The sequence below is a fragment of the Barbus barbus genome (genome assembly GCF_936440315.1).
Source record: "Barbus barbus genome assembly, chromosome: 44".
In the NCBI taxonomy this organism is placed as follows: Eukaryota; Metazoa; Chordata; class Actinopteri; order Cypriniformes; family Cyprinidae; genus Barbus; species Barbus barbus.
The window spans coordinates 13,454,358-13,469,622 of NC_136722.1; the positions used below are offsets into that span (position 1 = coordinate 13,454,358).

The 15,265-nt window shown below is 40.6% G+C and overlaps 1 protein-coding gene across 1 annotated transcript in view; it reads right to left on the reverse strand.

Moving 5' to 3' along the window:
• LOC306862955 (contactin-associated protein-like 2) overlaps positions 1–15,038 on the reverse strand; it is a gene marked incomplete at its 5' end in the record, with an annotated part of 449,762 nt that extends 434,724 nt beyond the window's left edge. Inside the window, one exon of the mRNA XM_079406069.1 lies at positions 14,951–15,038. Within this exon, the coding sequence (XP_079262195.1) occupies positions 14,951–15,038 (88 nt within the window). The remainder of the gene's footprint in view (positions 1–14,950) is intronic.
• Positions 15,039–15,265: the final 227 nt, after the last annotated feature.

Below are 15,265 nucleotides of genomic sequence, written 5' to 3' on the forward strand. Positions count from 1 at the left end.
GACAGGGCCTGCACTTGTAAACAGTATGCTTGCATGCATTCATCGACCGCTCACTAAGAGCTGCTGGTCATCCGGGCAGGTTAGTAGGTTCTCTGTCAGTTATTCCATGAGATAGTGGTCCACAGTCGATTACACCCCCCTACACAAACATACACACTCTCTCTGTGAGACTGCATGTAACACATTGCCCTTTAGTAGTGTACTAAGAGGCTCTCCATCTCTCATTATGGCCCTGGTTGGCACATGTTATTCGCCAACTCACGCTTCTCTAAAAATACCCCGCGCACTGACCAAGCAGGGCACTAGCTAGGGATACATCAAGTATAAACAAGTCAAAAAGCTTTTTTAAATGCTGCCCCAATGAGAGAAACAAGCAAGGGAGCGCTGTTTACTTAGCAAATTAGTTTGCAAGCTAATGGGTAGCTACCCCAGTAGCCACCCTAGTAAATGATATAAAGCCATAAGTGGCTCTCAGAGCTTTCGAGTGAGAGATTGTAGAGCCCTTAGAAATCCTCCACATGTTCGTCTCTTTATGTAGCCGAGAAAAAGGTACATGACCGAGAGAGCTAATGGAAAAGGCTCTAAATAGCATGATTCGGATAAGTAGTTTGAAAGCTAGTTTGTTTAGCAAAGTCCACACAGTTGTTTAATAGCATGCAGAGGTACAGTATGATGATTCTCACAGCTATAGTACTTTAGTGAGTTACAGGTTGATTTGGCAGAGAAATACCAATGCCAAACACATGTAATAAAATGTGTAACTCATAATTATATATAGTTTGGATAGCAAAATAAAAGAGAGGGTTAAAAGCATCTTTTTGACGTTCAAGGCTGTTCAATCCTGTGTTTTGGTGAAAATTCACCTGTCACTCAGTAGAAACAGCAAAATGACATATATGCCAACAATGGCAAGTTGTGTGGTGTGGACATCCTGAAAACATGAACAAAACTACACAAGGTAAAATAATTTATGACCCAGGCTACACGTTGTGTTGTGAATTCACCGAGGTCGCAGCTGGGTTTCAATTCACATATTTGAATGTAATTCTGGGGACATTTTTTTTTTTTCATGCAAACATCAAAATTTGAATAAAATTTCCAAAATGTGCATAAAAACACTCACTTTATAATTTTTTCTGGAAAGTTATATTATATTATATTATATTATTGTAACAGAACTGTTTGTTTAGTTTCCTTTTTGTCCTTATTTGGTTCTTCCTGTTTTAGTTTCTGACCTAGTTTTGTTAATTAGTTATATTCATCACCTGTGTTTGATTCAATTACCTCGTTTCCTCGTTTGTTCCAGCCCCTTTATAAGTCCTCAGTTTTGCCTTTGTGTTTGTCTGATCTTGAGTTAACAATGTGCCTAAGGTGTGTTGATGCAGTTTATTAAAAGAGTCCTACTTTCGTTTATGCTTTTGTCGAGCGCCTTTTTCCACAACCACCGGACCGTTACAGAAGATCAGACCGCAACCGAAGATGGGCGAACCGGCGCGATTTTTTGATTTGGCTTACGCCAACCGGGACCCAGTGAGCTTCATGTTGGCGTTTGCGCCTCTCGCCCTCACCAGCACTCTAGAAGACGGAACCCTCAAGATGCTGCTCCGGCTCGGGCTCACGCTCCACCAGCAGCGAGAGCTCCCAGACACCTCCGACCTCACTTGGAGAGAAGCCGTCATCCGGTGTCTGGAGAGTCTCCGACCCCGAGCCGGAGCCTTATCCCCGGCGAAGTATGTTCCGCCCGCGGCGATGTGGAAACCGCCGCAACAGGCGATGAACGTTGCGCCGTTTACGGCGATGATGGTCCCGTCCAGCCCACCTGATTTCCCGCTGGTCCCGTCCAGCCCCGCACCTCCCGTGCGCCCTCTAATGTCCGCGCTGCAAGAGCGTCCTCTAATGTCCGCGCGGCAAGCGCGCCCTCTAATGTGCGCGCGGCAATCGCGCCCTCTAATGTCCGCGCTGCAAGCGCGCCCTCTAATGTCCGCGCTACAAGAGCGCCCCTTTGAATCCGCGCTGCAAGAGCGCCCCCAAGTGTCCGTGCTGCCAGAGCACCCTCCTGCGTCTCCGCTGGTCTCATCCAGCCCTCCTTCGTCTCCACTGGTTCTATCCAGCTTCGCGCCTCCCGTGCGCCCTCAAGTGTCCGCGCTGCAAGAGCGCCCTCAAGTGTCCGCGCTGCAAGAGCGCCCTCAAGTGTCCGCGCTGCAAGAGCGCCCTCCTGCATCTACGCTGGTCCCGTCCAGCTCTCCTTCGTCTCCGCTGGTTCCGTCCAGCTCCGCGCCTCCAGAGCGCCCTCAAGTGCCCGCTCCTCCAGAGCGCCCTCAAGTGCCCGCTCCTCCAGAGCGCCCTCAAGTGCCCGCTCCTCCAGAGCGCCCTCAAGTGCCCGCTCCTCCAGAGCGCCCTCAAGTGCCCGCTCCTCCAGAGCGCCCTCAAGTGCCCGCTCCTCCAGAGCGCCCTCAAGTGCCCGCTCCTCCAGAGCGCCCCCAAGAGTCCGCTCCTCCAGAGCGCCCTCAAGCGTCCGCTCCTCCAGAGCGCCCTCAAGCGTCCGCTCCTCCAGAGCGCCCTCAAGCGTCCGCTCCTCCAGAGCGCCCTCAAGCGTCCGCTCCTCCAGAGCGCCCTCAAGCGCCCGCTCCTCCAGAGCGCCCTCAAGCGCCCGTTCCTTCAGAGCGCCCCCAAGAGTCCGCTCCTCCAGAGCGCCCTCAAGAACCCTCTCCTCCAATGTGGCCCCCAGAGGGGAACTTTCCCAAAGAAATTTTGGGGGGGGGCCATATAGTCTCAGTCTGTGTGGCCAGGCCAAGGGCCAAGGCCACGGAGGACCCCGATCCGCCAAGGCCGCCCGAGGACCCCGATCCGCCAAGGCCGCCCGAGGACCCCGATCCGCCAAGGCCGCCCGAGGACCCCGATCCGCCAAGGCCGCCCGAGGACCCCGATCCGCCAAGGCCGCCCGAGGACCCCGATCCGCCAAGGCCGCCCGAGGACCCCGATCCGCCATGGTCGCCCAAGGACCCCGATCCGCCAAGGCCGCCCAAGGACCCCGATCCGCCATGGCCTCCCGTGTCTCCTGATCCGCCATGGCCTCCCGTGTCTCCTGATCCGCCATGGCCTCCCAAGACTCCAGATCCGCCATGGCCTCCCGAATCTCCAGTCCTGCCATGGCCTCCCAAGGCTCCAGATCCGCCACGGCCTCCCGAATCTCCAGTCCTGCCATGGCCTCCCAAGACTCCAGATCCGCCATGGCCTCCCGAATCTCCAGTCCTGCCATGGCCTCCCAAGGCCCCGGATCCGCCATGGCCTCCCGAATCTCCAGTCCTGCCATGGTCTCCCAAGGCTCCTGATCCGTCCTGGAGGCTTCCCTGTCCCATCCTGGTCCTGCTCCAGCCTCCAGGACGCCCACCCCCCCCCTCCCCGATGTTACTGTTACGGTGCGGGACGCACCTTCCGGGAGGGGGGCGATATCTGTAACAGAACTGTTTGTTTAGTTTCCTTTTTGTCCTTATTTGGTTCTTCCTGTTTTAGTTTCTGACCTAGTTTTGTTAATTAGTTATATTCATCACCTGTGTTTGATTCAATTACCTCGTTTCCTCGTTTGTTCCAGCCCCTTTATAAGTCCTCAGTTTTGCCTTTGTGTTTGTCTGATCTTGAGTTAACAATGTGCCTAAGGTGTGTTGATGCAGTTTATTAAAAGAGTCCTACTTTCGTTTATGCTTTTGTCGAGCGCCTTTTTCCACAACCACCGGACCGTTACAATTATATTATATTATAAATTTTTGGTTGATATCCAATGCTGTGCATCACAATAAAACACTGTATTTTGTTGCAAATTCCCCTGTCACTTAGTAGAAGCAGCTAATTTATGCATATGCCAACATGGACAGGTTGTGTGACATTACATAAAAATTGCTTAATAGAAATAAAAAGTTGTGAATAAAATTTCATAACCAAAAAGATTAAATTAAATCATATTTAACACATTTTGATGTCTGGTTTTACGTTTAACTACATTTTTCTTTATAAACAGCAAAAGAATGGCATCTATTAAAATTGTGATTATTTGTTTGTTTGTTTGTTTGTTTGTTTGTTTGTTTGTTTTGGCATTGTAAAAAGTCTTTACTGTCACTTTTGGTCAATGTAATGCCCTCTTGCTAAATAAAATTCTTAATTTTGTAGAAAAAAATGTTCTACTGACCCTAAACCTTTGAACATTTTTGTGTAATAAACAATTTGGGTACTGCATTGGGTCGCCACTTGATCTCCAATGAAAAATCTGTTGCCTGAAGCAAAACCAGAGGAGAACCACAGTTTCGGAACACTACAATACAAGTGGTACATCCGTACACACACACAAATGTGTGAAAACTCCCCCCAACAATTTTAGCATACAGTAAAAACCAAGAAAGACTGCAATGGTTTTTGCTACATGTAACCTGTTGTTTCTCTTCCAGCAAGGACCATTTGCAGCTGACATCTATAGGAGGGAGATAATTTCCTGCTTAACCTCCGAGGCGGCTGCAGCTCAGGCCCATTGACATTCAGCTTGCAGGAGGGGAGAGTGCAGAGACTGACATTAGAGACAAGAGAAAAAAGAGAAATAGGAGCACTCTTAGGCAAGAACCTGCACCTCTACGACGAGATGCAATCTGCAAGAGCATATGGGGCGATTTCTCCCCACGACCGACCATTCGCCCGCCCGCTCGCCCGCCCGCCTGAGCCAGTCCACTGCACTTCAGGTTTATTATAGGGACTGCAATGGAGGGAATGGGAGGGGGGACTGTCATAGCCAATCACACAAAGTGACAGTGCAGCCTCGAAACATACAGGCAGCACTTTTGTTTTATTATGCACTGCTCGCTTTGATTTGTGGAGGGTGAGTACTTGGAAGAGCCGCTCTATATCCCGGCACTGGCATTACACCAAAGAACTGCATGGGTCACAGCACTGAGCACGGCATAGTGCATTAGTAATTGTCCCATAGATTAATTCATGAGCCTGAGGATAAATCACAAAGTAGTAGACTGAGAGATGAACTTTGGTGTCATTCGTCAGATGTATTACTGAGCGAAATGAAGAGCAGATGCAGAGCATGAAAGAGTACGTGAAGATCAGAGGGGAAAAACAGAGGGACTCAAATTTACAGGATTATGAGCACTTCTGCAGGGCAATCAATAAAAATTAATTCCGGTAAAATATTTAGAAGAGCAAAAATGACAAAGTATGTGCTGTTAATTGTATCCTGTCATTGGGTCGGGTACTTGATACATCCAGGCTGCATTTTTAAAATGACATGCGGTTGTGCCCCCGAAGAATGAGTAGAGTACGTAGAGTACGCCTTTGATGAAAAACTCAATTACAAATAAGATGCGATAAGAAGAAACTTGATTTCGTTTCTGATCCAATTAGATCTCTCGTCTTGATCGCAAAGAGCATTCTGTAAAACTTTAAATGTAAAAGTTTGAGAGATTTGTCACCCACGCATGACCGTGTTGGATGCAGAACTGCACATCTTCTTAACAGATGCCTAGCATACTAGCATCGCTAAGCATTGCAGCATTTCTAATATCCCCCTCCTTTCTCTGACTGAGTTATTCAGGGGATTAGCAGACCATTATTTTTATTTATTTTTTAATAGTGCACAATGTCAAAGCTTAGTGGAGGCATTTCTCCAGCTGCGATTAGACGTGCCTTTACAATATGCAAATGTCAAAGTGGGTAAAATTGGTCCTTGTTAGACAAGAAGTTAAGTCTGCTTAATATTCTTCTCATTTAGTGTTTAATTTTCCACAAAGTCAACATGAAATCTAAATATACCCTTCAAATGTTTGTGCTTACTCAGATTTTTTGTGTGTGTTTTTGTCCCATATGCTCACCTAGGCTGCAACTGATCAAAAAAAATCTGTTAAAACAGTACTGTGAAATATTATTGCAATTTTAAATAATATATTTTAATATAATTTATATATGTGATGCAAATCTGAATTTTCAGCATCATTACGCCAGTCTTCAGTGTCACATGATCATTCAGAAATCATTCTAATATGCTGATTTGGTGCTCAGGAAGCATTTCTTATTATCATCAATGTTGATAACAGTCGTTATTTATTTATTTGAATTTAAAATATTTTGTACCATTATAAATGTCTTTATTGTCACTTTTGATCAACTTAATGCATCTTGCTAAATAAAAGTATTAATTTCTTACTAATCCCAAACTTTTGAACAGTGGTATATATGAAATCAAAATTATATATAAATACTTCCTGTGAACAAATCATTGTAGCAACACAAACAGCCCTTCTCTTCTTGACTTTATTGCTTGTGTATTAACCACCATGGTTATAATCATAAAAATAAAAAAAAATGCAAATATTGCGTAATCTTAAGATTATGATGAGAACAACCACAGTAAACTGGTTTAATTTAGGCTTTAGGTGTCTTTATCTTGGCAAGATTTTAAATATTGCGTATTTCAACACTATACAGGTGTTGGCTGCATACTTTGGCACAATGATATGGATAATCTCCCCCTGAACACTCCGATTATGATTGTGGAAATGAGGCTGCATATTTCCCAAAGGTATAGGAGTGTGTTTGTTTAGTGAACACAACTACAGCATGACAAATTCCCTTCTATGGAGGCTACAGTTTCTAAGTCTTTAAGCTTGCTTACTTTTGCTACACATAACATTCACTCATCCCTCTGACACCCTGAGATTTGCTCCAATTTCCATCATCAAGATCTCTTGACTACAGTAATCCAAGGTCATTATTAGAGAGCAGACCGTTAAACCCTGGCTGAAATGTGTATTGGATGTTTTTTTGTAGTGGACATTTATTGTGAATATGGCCTATGTATGCATAGACTAGTCCGACTAATGTTTGTGTGTTGAGATAGAAACAAGGCACTGTAAGAAGGTAACATCAGATTTTTAATAAATCATGTGGTCCATGATCCAAAAGCATATTTTTTAACATTTGTTGTTACTGTAATATTGTTGTGTGAGGCCACCAATGTCTCAAAAATGTGTTTAGTAAAGATGTGTTTATGCCTCTCAGAATGGTGCAGTTACATCTTCAACCAGCAGGGGCAACTGCCCACACTAACCAGCTAAACCTTGACACCTGAGGTGAAACTTCATTAAAGTTTAATTAATTATGTAAAATGAATCCAATACAGCTGGGTGTGTTTAAAATAAGTTCATGGGAAATTTGTGTAGGATAAGTCGTTGCTCTTAAAATAACAGCACAGAATAAGCTGCATTATCTAACACAAACATTGATGCAGGATTAATTTATTTGCATCAAATAGATGTTGAATACATTGGATTGTTTTTCATTTTCATACTGAATTCAAAGCGGTATGCCCATGGGTTGAGAGCGCTTATACTTTAATACTAGTCTGCTTTAAGAGACAAGAGCAAGTGCACTCAGAGTACAGCAACCACTGTGCTATTAGATGAACAGCTCACTCCTGTGTCTAGAGCCTATAGTCATAACAGCATCTCCACTGCCTGGAGAAAAGGGAGAGAAATTGTGCATGTGCGTGATTGAATACTTGTATATGTGTGCGTTATAGAAGTGTGTGGATGAGATAGAGAGGGAAATAGTATGTGTTCATATAGGAGGCAGACAGACAGCAAGAGGGAAAGAAAGAATAACAAGATTTGGGTCTGTGTTTGTCTGTGTCATTCGAGGTAACATAGGCTGGGGAGAAGTCGCTTCTGTCTTCGCTTTAAGTCGATCAGACACAACTCAGGTCTGGCAAAGGAAATAGTTTTCGGTAACACTTTAGAATACTGATCCTTTGTTAATGAATAATTACACAGGAACAAGTCACTAATGCACTATTAACATTGTAGTAACTACTATTACCTAACAAGAAACTATGATTAGTGATTTAATAAGTAATAGTGCTCAGTTGAAACTGGTAGTTCACTATTAGCTAATCAATAACTACTATTTTTTATATATATATATCCTGGAGAACTACTAAGAACTACTGTATACAGGTTCATAATTAATGTGAATTATTCATAATGTATACTTAATTCTAAAATGAAGATGATGGTAACGCACTAGTAATGACTCAAGAATTATCTAATTCTTTTAAAGGAACTACTAACTACTTGGATCAGTATTCTAAAGTGAAAAGCATCATAACTCCCTAATACTGACTGACGTGATTTAAAGCTTTTGAGATATATGTAAGGTTTTGGATAGTAAAGACTCAAGTGTTACTACATCCTTCTGAAGAAATTACTAATTATTTGGATCAGTATTCTAAAGTGAAGATCACGGTAACCCACTAGTAATGATTTAAGTGTTACCAAATCTAGCAAAATTAATTACTAACCAAAACCTTACAAAAACCTTACAAGTTTACAATGACTTGAGTCATTACTAGTGGGTTACCATGACCTTTACTTTAGAATTAATTATTCATTATGTATTATTCATATTAATTATGAACCTATATACAGTAGTTCTTAGTAGTTCTTAGGGAGGTATGAAAAAATAATAGTTACTGATTAGCTAATAGTGAACTACCATATTCGACTAAGCACTATTACTTACTAATTCATTAATCAGAGTTTCTTGTTAGTTACTAATAGTTACTAGAGTGCTAATATTGCATTACTCATGTGTTCTTGTGTAGTTATTCATTAATGATGGAACGGTATTCTAAAGTGTTACCAAGCACTTTTAAGGTATTATATCTTAGGTATGCTATAATTAAAGCTGCTATGAAAGCTTGTATTCACTTCAGATTAAAAATAATAATACTAATAAATAAGGTAATTGTGACTTTATAGTTCACAATTTCAATGCTTTTTCTCATAAATTTAACTTCATATCTTCTTGTTACAATTTTATTTCTCATAATTGTGATGTTACTGTTTATCTTTTGATTTCAACGCATATTCTCATAATTGTGACTTAAAAAATGTGACAGTCACAATCATAAGCGTTTCAGACATATACAATTTCAGAACTGACTATTTTTCTCATTTTCTCATAATTTTCTCATCATAATCATAACTTTATATTTCTTGTAACTGTGACTCTATATCTCACAACATCACAACTGCAACATTTTTTCTCATAATTTCATCTTCATATTTCCCACTTGTGACTTTATTTCTCAGAATTGTGATGTTGGATCTTGTGAATGAATCATTGTTATTTCTGACACAAGTGCGGCTTTATTTTTAACTGTGATCTCAGAATTCAGACTATTTTTTTCATAATTGTGACTGTTGCTTTTCATTGTGACTTTATTTCACAAATGCATCTTTATTTCTCAGAATTGTTAATTATTTGCTCGTAATTCTGACTGTATATCTCATATTTGCAACTTTATTTCTTTGTAACTGTGACTTAGTATCTCACACCTGCAATTTAGACATCACAAGTTCAACTTATTACATATTTCTCACAGTTGCAATTTTATATCTCACAGAGTGACTATTTCTCATTTCCAACATAAAGCAAGTTGATTTATGTTTTTCACTGAAACAGAACAGACATCCATAAGGTGCTGTTTGGAAACAAAGGCAGTCAAAATACAATGAGCAAGATCCAATTCCTAATCATAATTTCAGCCAACTAAACGTTTTAGCCATAGTTTGTGCATGTTGTGAATGGTCCCTACAAACAAGGCCATTTATCAGGTGTTGGACACTAAGATTTACTACAGTCATTCAAAGAGTAGTTCAAGCCTTGCTCTGACCCTTCAGTAAACTGGTTTAACCTGCATCCTCATATGTTCTCTGATCATTCTCTTGTAGCCTGCTGGCCAACATCCAAAGGTCTTAATCACAAAAGAAACTGCATTTGCTTAATGTCAAAAAGAAACAAACTATTTCTTACAGAGAATTTTAAAAGGTTAGTTTGACTTTCTAGCCTTGTTTACAAACTTATCTTGATTAATACAAGACAAACCGCTTTGCTAGAGAGTGTTTCCCTTCAAATCAATTTCAAATCAGTCATACAAAACTAAAAAGGCAGCTCATTAGAAAGATTGTAGAATCTGCGCACCTCCGCCAAAGACAACTGTTGTTATTTCAACTTGCCACTGCATTCAAGTTGTTGTTTAAGGTCCCTTAATACCCAATTTACTTACAGAAATTAAGAGAATTAATCTTTCAGGGACTGCCTGAACAGATGCCTGCCATTTGCTTTTAAGTGGGAAAAGTGCTGGTATAGAAATGACAGACAAATACAGAGACAAACAAAGAAATAAATGAATAAAACAGCTTATGCATTCAATTTATCTTACCAAGTGGCCGTAAACAGTACACACTACATCGCTGCATCTACGTGTTTTGTAAGGACAAGCAAATTGGCTTGAACTCAGGTGACCAAGCGTTACATCATGAGGCAGCAGTCTTGTTTTCCCATAAGGTGTGCAACTTAAGAACTGAACCAGAGTGGGTTTAATTTCAGTGTTTTCCTAGCATTGTATTGCGCAGTAATGGTCCAAGTCTTAATTGCTGTTTTTTGCAAGTCCTTTGTTTCTTTCTGTCAAATAAAAAAGGCATTTTGTTGATTATGGGTAACTTGCTTTACGCAATTGCTGCTTCTAGAACAGACAGAAGTGTTGCATTATAATAGATTGGGATGACATCATCTATACAAAGAAGATCTCAAAGAATAACATTTCTCAAATAGGCATATTTCTCACACTTCTGACTTTATTTCTCAAAGCTCTGATGTTATATATTGGGATTGCAACTTTAAATCATTGCGACTTTCTCAGGCAACTGCGACTTTGAAGTGAGCGAGTGCTTTGGTTCAGTTCCTTGCTCAAGGGTCTCACCTTTAGAGCGCTGGTTATTCATTTTTATTCATTTCAGACCTTTGGGTTACAGGTCCAACTCTCTATCCATTAGGCCACAACTGCCCCCAAAAAAAAGTGATCGTTGACCGGGTATCGAACCCGGGCCGCGGCAGTGAGTGCGCCAAATCCTAACCACTAGACCACCAGTAGAGACCACATTGTGTCTCAGAATTTACAATTTTTCTCATGATTGTGACCGTTGCTCAATATTGTGACTTTATGTCTCACATTTGTGACTTCATTTCTTATAAAACTGCAACTTTATTTCTCACAATTGCAACTTTATTTCTCACAATTGCAACTTTATTTCTTATGCTTACAACTTTATTTTTTACAATTGCAACTCACAATGGTGACTATTCTTATATAATTGTGATAGTTTGTGATTGCAACTATTTCTCACCATTGTGACTTTATCTCTCACAACTGGCCTGTCGGTAAGCACCGCCCCCCTTAGTTACTGTTGCTCACTGTCTTACAATGACAGCTGCAGTGTGAAAACCTTGTCCCACGATGTTTTTGCACAATTTTGGACACAGAAGGCCACCAAATGGGAATTAAATATTCCATGGAGGGCTTTATAAAATATTAAAAAATAAATACAATGGGTAACTCAAAGCAAGGGTTTACAGATCAAAATGCAAGAAGTCTCACGATCGCGGGTGACAACATGCAGGATCAACACTGTTCATGTATCGCAGGGTACGATTAAATTAATGTACATTTAACCAGAGAAGCACTGAAATGTAGACCTTTGTTTTGTGTGTTTTTGACCTACACTGTACAAGACGCGAGAACAGTCTGCTATTTAGGTTTGTATGTTAGCATGGGCTCACTAACTTTAAAGTTAGCTAGTTTTAGCCAGAGATACCTTGCTAAAGCACAAGATAACATTAACGTTCTTCTGCTTGAGCAGATGAAAATTGTAACTTAATGAGTGTATGACAACCAGAAAATTAACGTTTTTGCCTTCATTTGTATTGGGGTTGAATACTTCAATACTTTGCTCTGCTTTGTTTGGATTCAGGAAATTTAATAAAATAAATTATATTGCCCATCCTCTCAGGATACCTGGAATCAGTGTTACAAGTACCCCAGGCACATCATTTTTCCATTTTTGAATCATACACCCCATAAAACCGATGCGAGCTTCGGATTTTCCAATGTTTCTCTATTGCGCTGAAACCTACAGATGTCCGAGTTCCGCTCCCTGTGCAACTGATACTCGACTGCCATTGGCTAGTCTGCGTTCGAGGGGAGGGGCTTACCGATAGGTCAAATTGCAATTTTATTTCTCACAATTGTGGTTTAGTATCTCAGAATTGCAACTTTATTTCTCACAATCAGGACTCTCACAACTGCAACTATTTTCTGAAAGTTGTGATTGCAACTTTATTTCTCAAAACTGCAACTTATTTCTCACAATTGCAACTTTGTTCTCAATAATGTGACTATTTTTCTCATAACTGAATAACACTTCTGAAATAGGCATAATAACACTATTTTAATTGCCATCTTGAGATGAATTTCTTATGAAACCTTGGTCTCTTAGGGGAGTCATCATTGAGCAACATTCACAGTAACATGTTCATATTCCACTAAAATAACTTTGCCTCTGATCAGGTCATTGAGCTGTCACTTTGACTATCTTCGGCTGCTACAGAAAGCACAAAACCTGACAGTAAGCCACACTGATCGTGTGAATGATGTGATTAAGGAAATTACACTAATGCCGTCCATTGTCCGGAGTAATTACAAATGATTCTGCTTATGTGCTGTGGTGAAACTAAAGTGAACAAGAAAAGCTCCATCTAACTTTCACTCTCAGCAGCAGCCCCCATTTAAGCCAAATCAATCCGGTTACCTTTTCTTTTTAATCAGACCCGCGAGAGAGCTCGTATAGGGAGAAGGATGTTTATATCAAATGCTCTGGTAGCCTTGGCTAACAAAGAGAAAGATATTTCAAAACCTCTGCAGCTCAATTAACATTTGCAAACATTATCTCAAACCTCAATCCATCTGTCAGAGGGAGAATCAACTATCTCAGCTACTCAGTTTCTCTCCCACATGTAGCCGCAGAGCTGGAAAGATTCATTAAAAATGTCAGTAAGTGAATGATCTTGTTGATTAATCATTGTTTTGACACGCTTTTATTCAAGTGAGCTGCTTCTAAATTTGGGCCATTAAGTGACTGACTATTCCAGGCTGTTAATCTTATTATTCCTGGCTACCTGTAGTCTGTCCGGCGATAAACCTTTTCGCTTACTTGCATGTTTGCAGCAAGTGTGTGCAATAAATCAATACTGGCGAAATCAGTCATTCATAATTATCACGGTTGAAAAATGGTTGACTATGAGCTGCTTTAGGTGTTGATGCAGCACAAACATGGATTTTATATTTATATAGACCTACCATCCAATTATTTCTAAGAACCAATTTCTCCTTTACTCTATTGATTTTGCAGTGCTAACTCTCTGCAAGGCAATTAGCCAAGTAATTAAATTATGTAGTAATATTAAAGTGGTGGGTGCTTCAGGCTATATTAAAACCCATGCCGAATTCCACAATAATGTGTGATTGCAAAAAAACTTTTTTTTTTTTTTACAAAAGTGTGTTCCTAATATATAGGAGAGCTTCTAGCTGTTATATTATGACAGTAAAAGCACAATCTATTTATTCATCAATAAATAAGTATAATAATAAAGTAGAAAAGGGTACACTTTCACTGCTACGAAAACAACTCCATCCCAGCTAGCAGAACACTACCAGGCTACTTTTTTCATCCAATAGCTAACTGTTTAAGAGTTGAACAGACGCAGAGTTGACAGTCAAGGTAAAGCGTCAGTGTTAAGGGCAACTCAGCAGGGAATCCAGCAGCTCATTTTCAGCTCTTAACACATGACTCATAAAACTACATTTAAAAAATAATCTGCCAGTTTGTTCAAATGTGGCATATGAAGCATTTGAACATCAGAGTTCCTTAACTTATTTGTAATGGGAAGAGCGAGACGTGTTGGATTGTAATGCTGAGCGAGTTGTCACATTTAACGAGCACCACCAGGAGAAACACTGAGCTAAGAAAGTAAAAATCACACATCTGGTTTATGATTTGTGATCATGTTAACTGATGGTATATGACAGAACTGATAGCATATGAATCAGCAGGTTGTCTCGTTTAATTTGATATATAACATCCACAAGCTTTTCATCTACATCTAGCAATATTGTGACTGACCAGAAAGGGAAGGTTGGAACACTTTCCAATCTATTGGTTCAAAATACACAGAATGGTACATTTGACATTAATTTGGTTAACACAAAAAATAATTTTGAAGAATACGCATTTTTTTTCTGTTTTTAAAGTTGTTTGCCTATGATGCCTATTTTTAATTGATTTATTTCCATTGAATTAAATGATTCCGATATGTTTACCAGTTTGAAGTAAAAAATTAATTCTAATGAATTTAAAATAAAATTGGTGATAAGTGATGTCAATAAAAATATTTTTATTAATTTTAATACATATTCATTTTTTTTTTAAGTTATGCAAGTTTGACCACAATGAGTCCATTCATAAAACGTAATGTTTTCTAATAGTGTTAGTGGGGTAGGTTGTAACCGCAGCTCTTTCACTTGTAAAAAGATGACATCATTTAGCAGTATATATAAACAACCTTAATACGAGAATGAAGTTTTAGCTCCTGACGTTTAAACAAAATGTGTTGCAACACTTCCCGGTTTCCTTGGAATTTCACCGGTCTGGTTCGACAAAAACTGAAACGCTGTCTTATTTTTACATGCAGTGCCACCGAGATGCTTTAGGTTCATGTTTTTAGGTGAAATATTATCTGCACCACCTAAATATAAGAACCATCTTTCCATGAAAGTCTCGATTTATTGTTGGTCCTTGCTGACCGTGATAAACTGCAATGTAACGCAATGACCACAAGACCAACACGCAACTGCAAATAAAGCAAGTTCTTAAGAAGATTCCATAGCTACACCGGTTCCATCTGTAGAGTAAATGCCACCGGATTTATAGATTAAAGCACCCCAGCTTTCCAGATGCCTCCCGGTGCCCACCACTGCAAAAGAGCCACGGAATCAACTGCAACTTACGGGATGAAGGAGAAGCTGCCTGAGAGATGCTGATGTGGCTTAAAATCCACAGCAAGAGCTTCAGTCCGGTCCCGGCGGGTGGCTCCATCTTCGAGTAGAGTGAGATGAGCGGAGACGCAGTTACTTTTCCTTCTCGCGCGCGCTGTCCGGAAGAGCAGCTCCACAGAGTGAAGCCTCTAGATGAGAGAGACCCGCACTAACCGACGCTTCTCGGCTCTGGTACTCAGTGTCGATCAAATTCAGCCTAACAGTCCGGTTTTTCAACAGCAAAAGACTACAGTGGAGCACTTTTGTGCGGTATTTCAAGCCATGTCG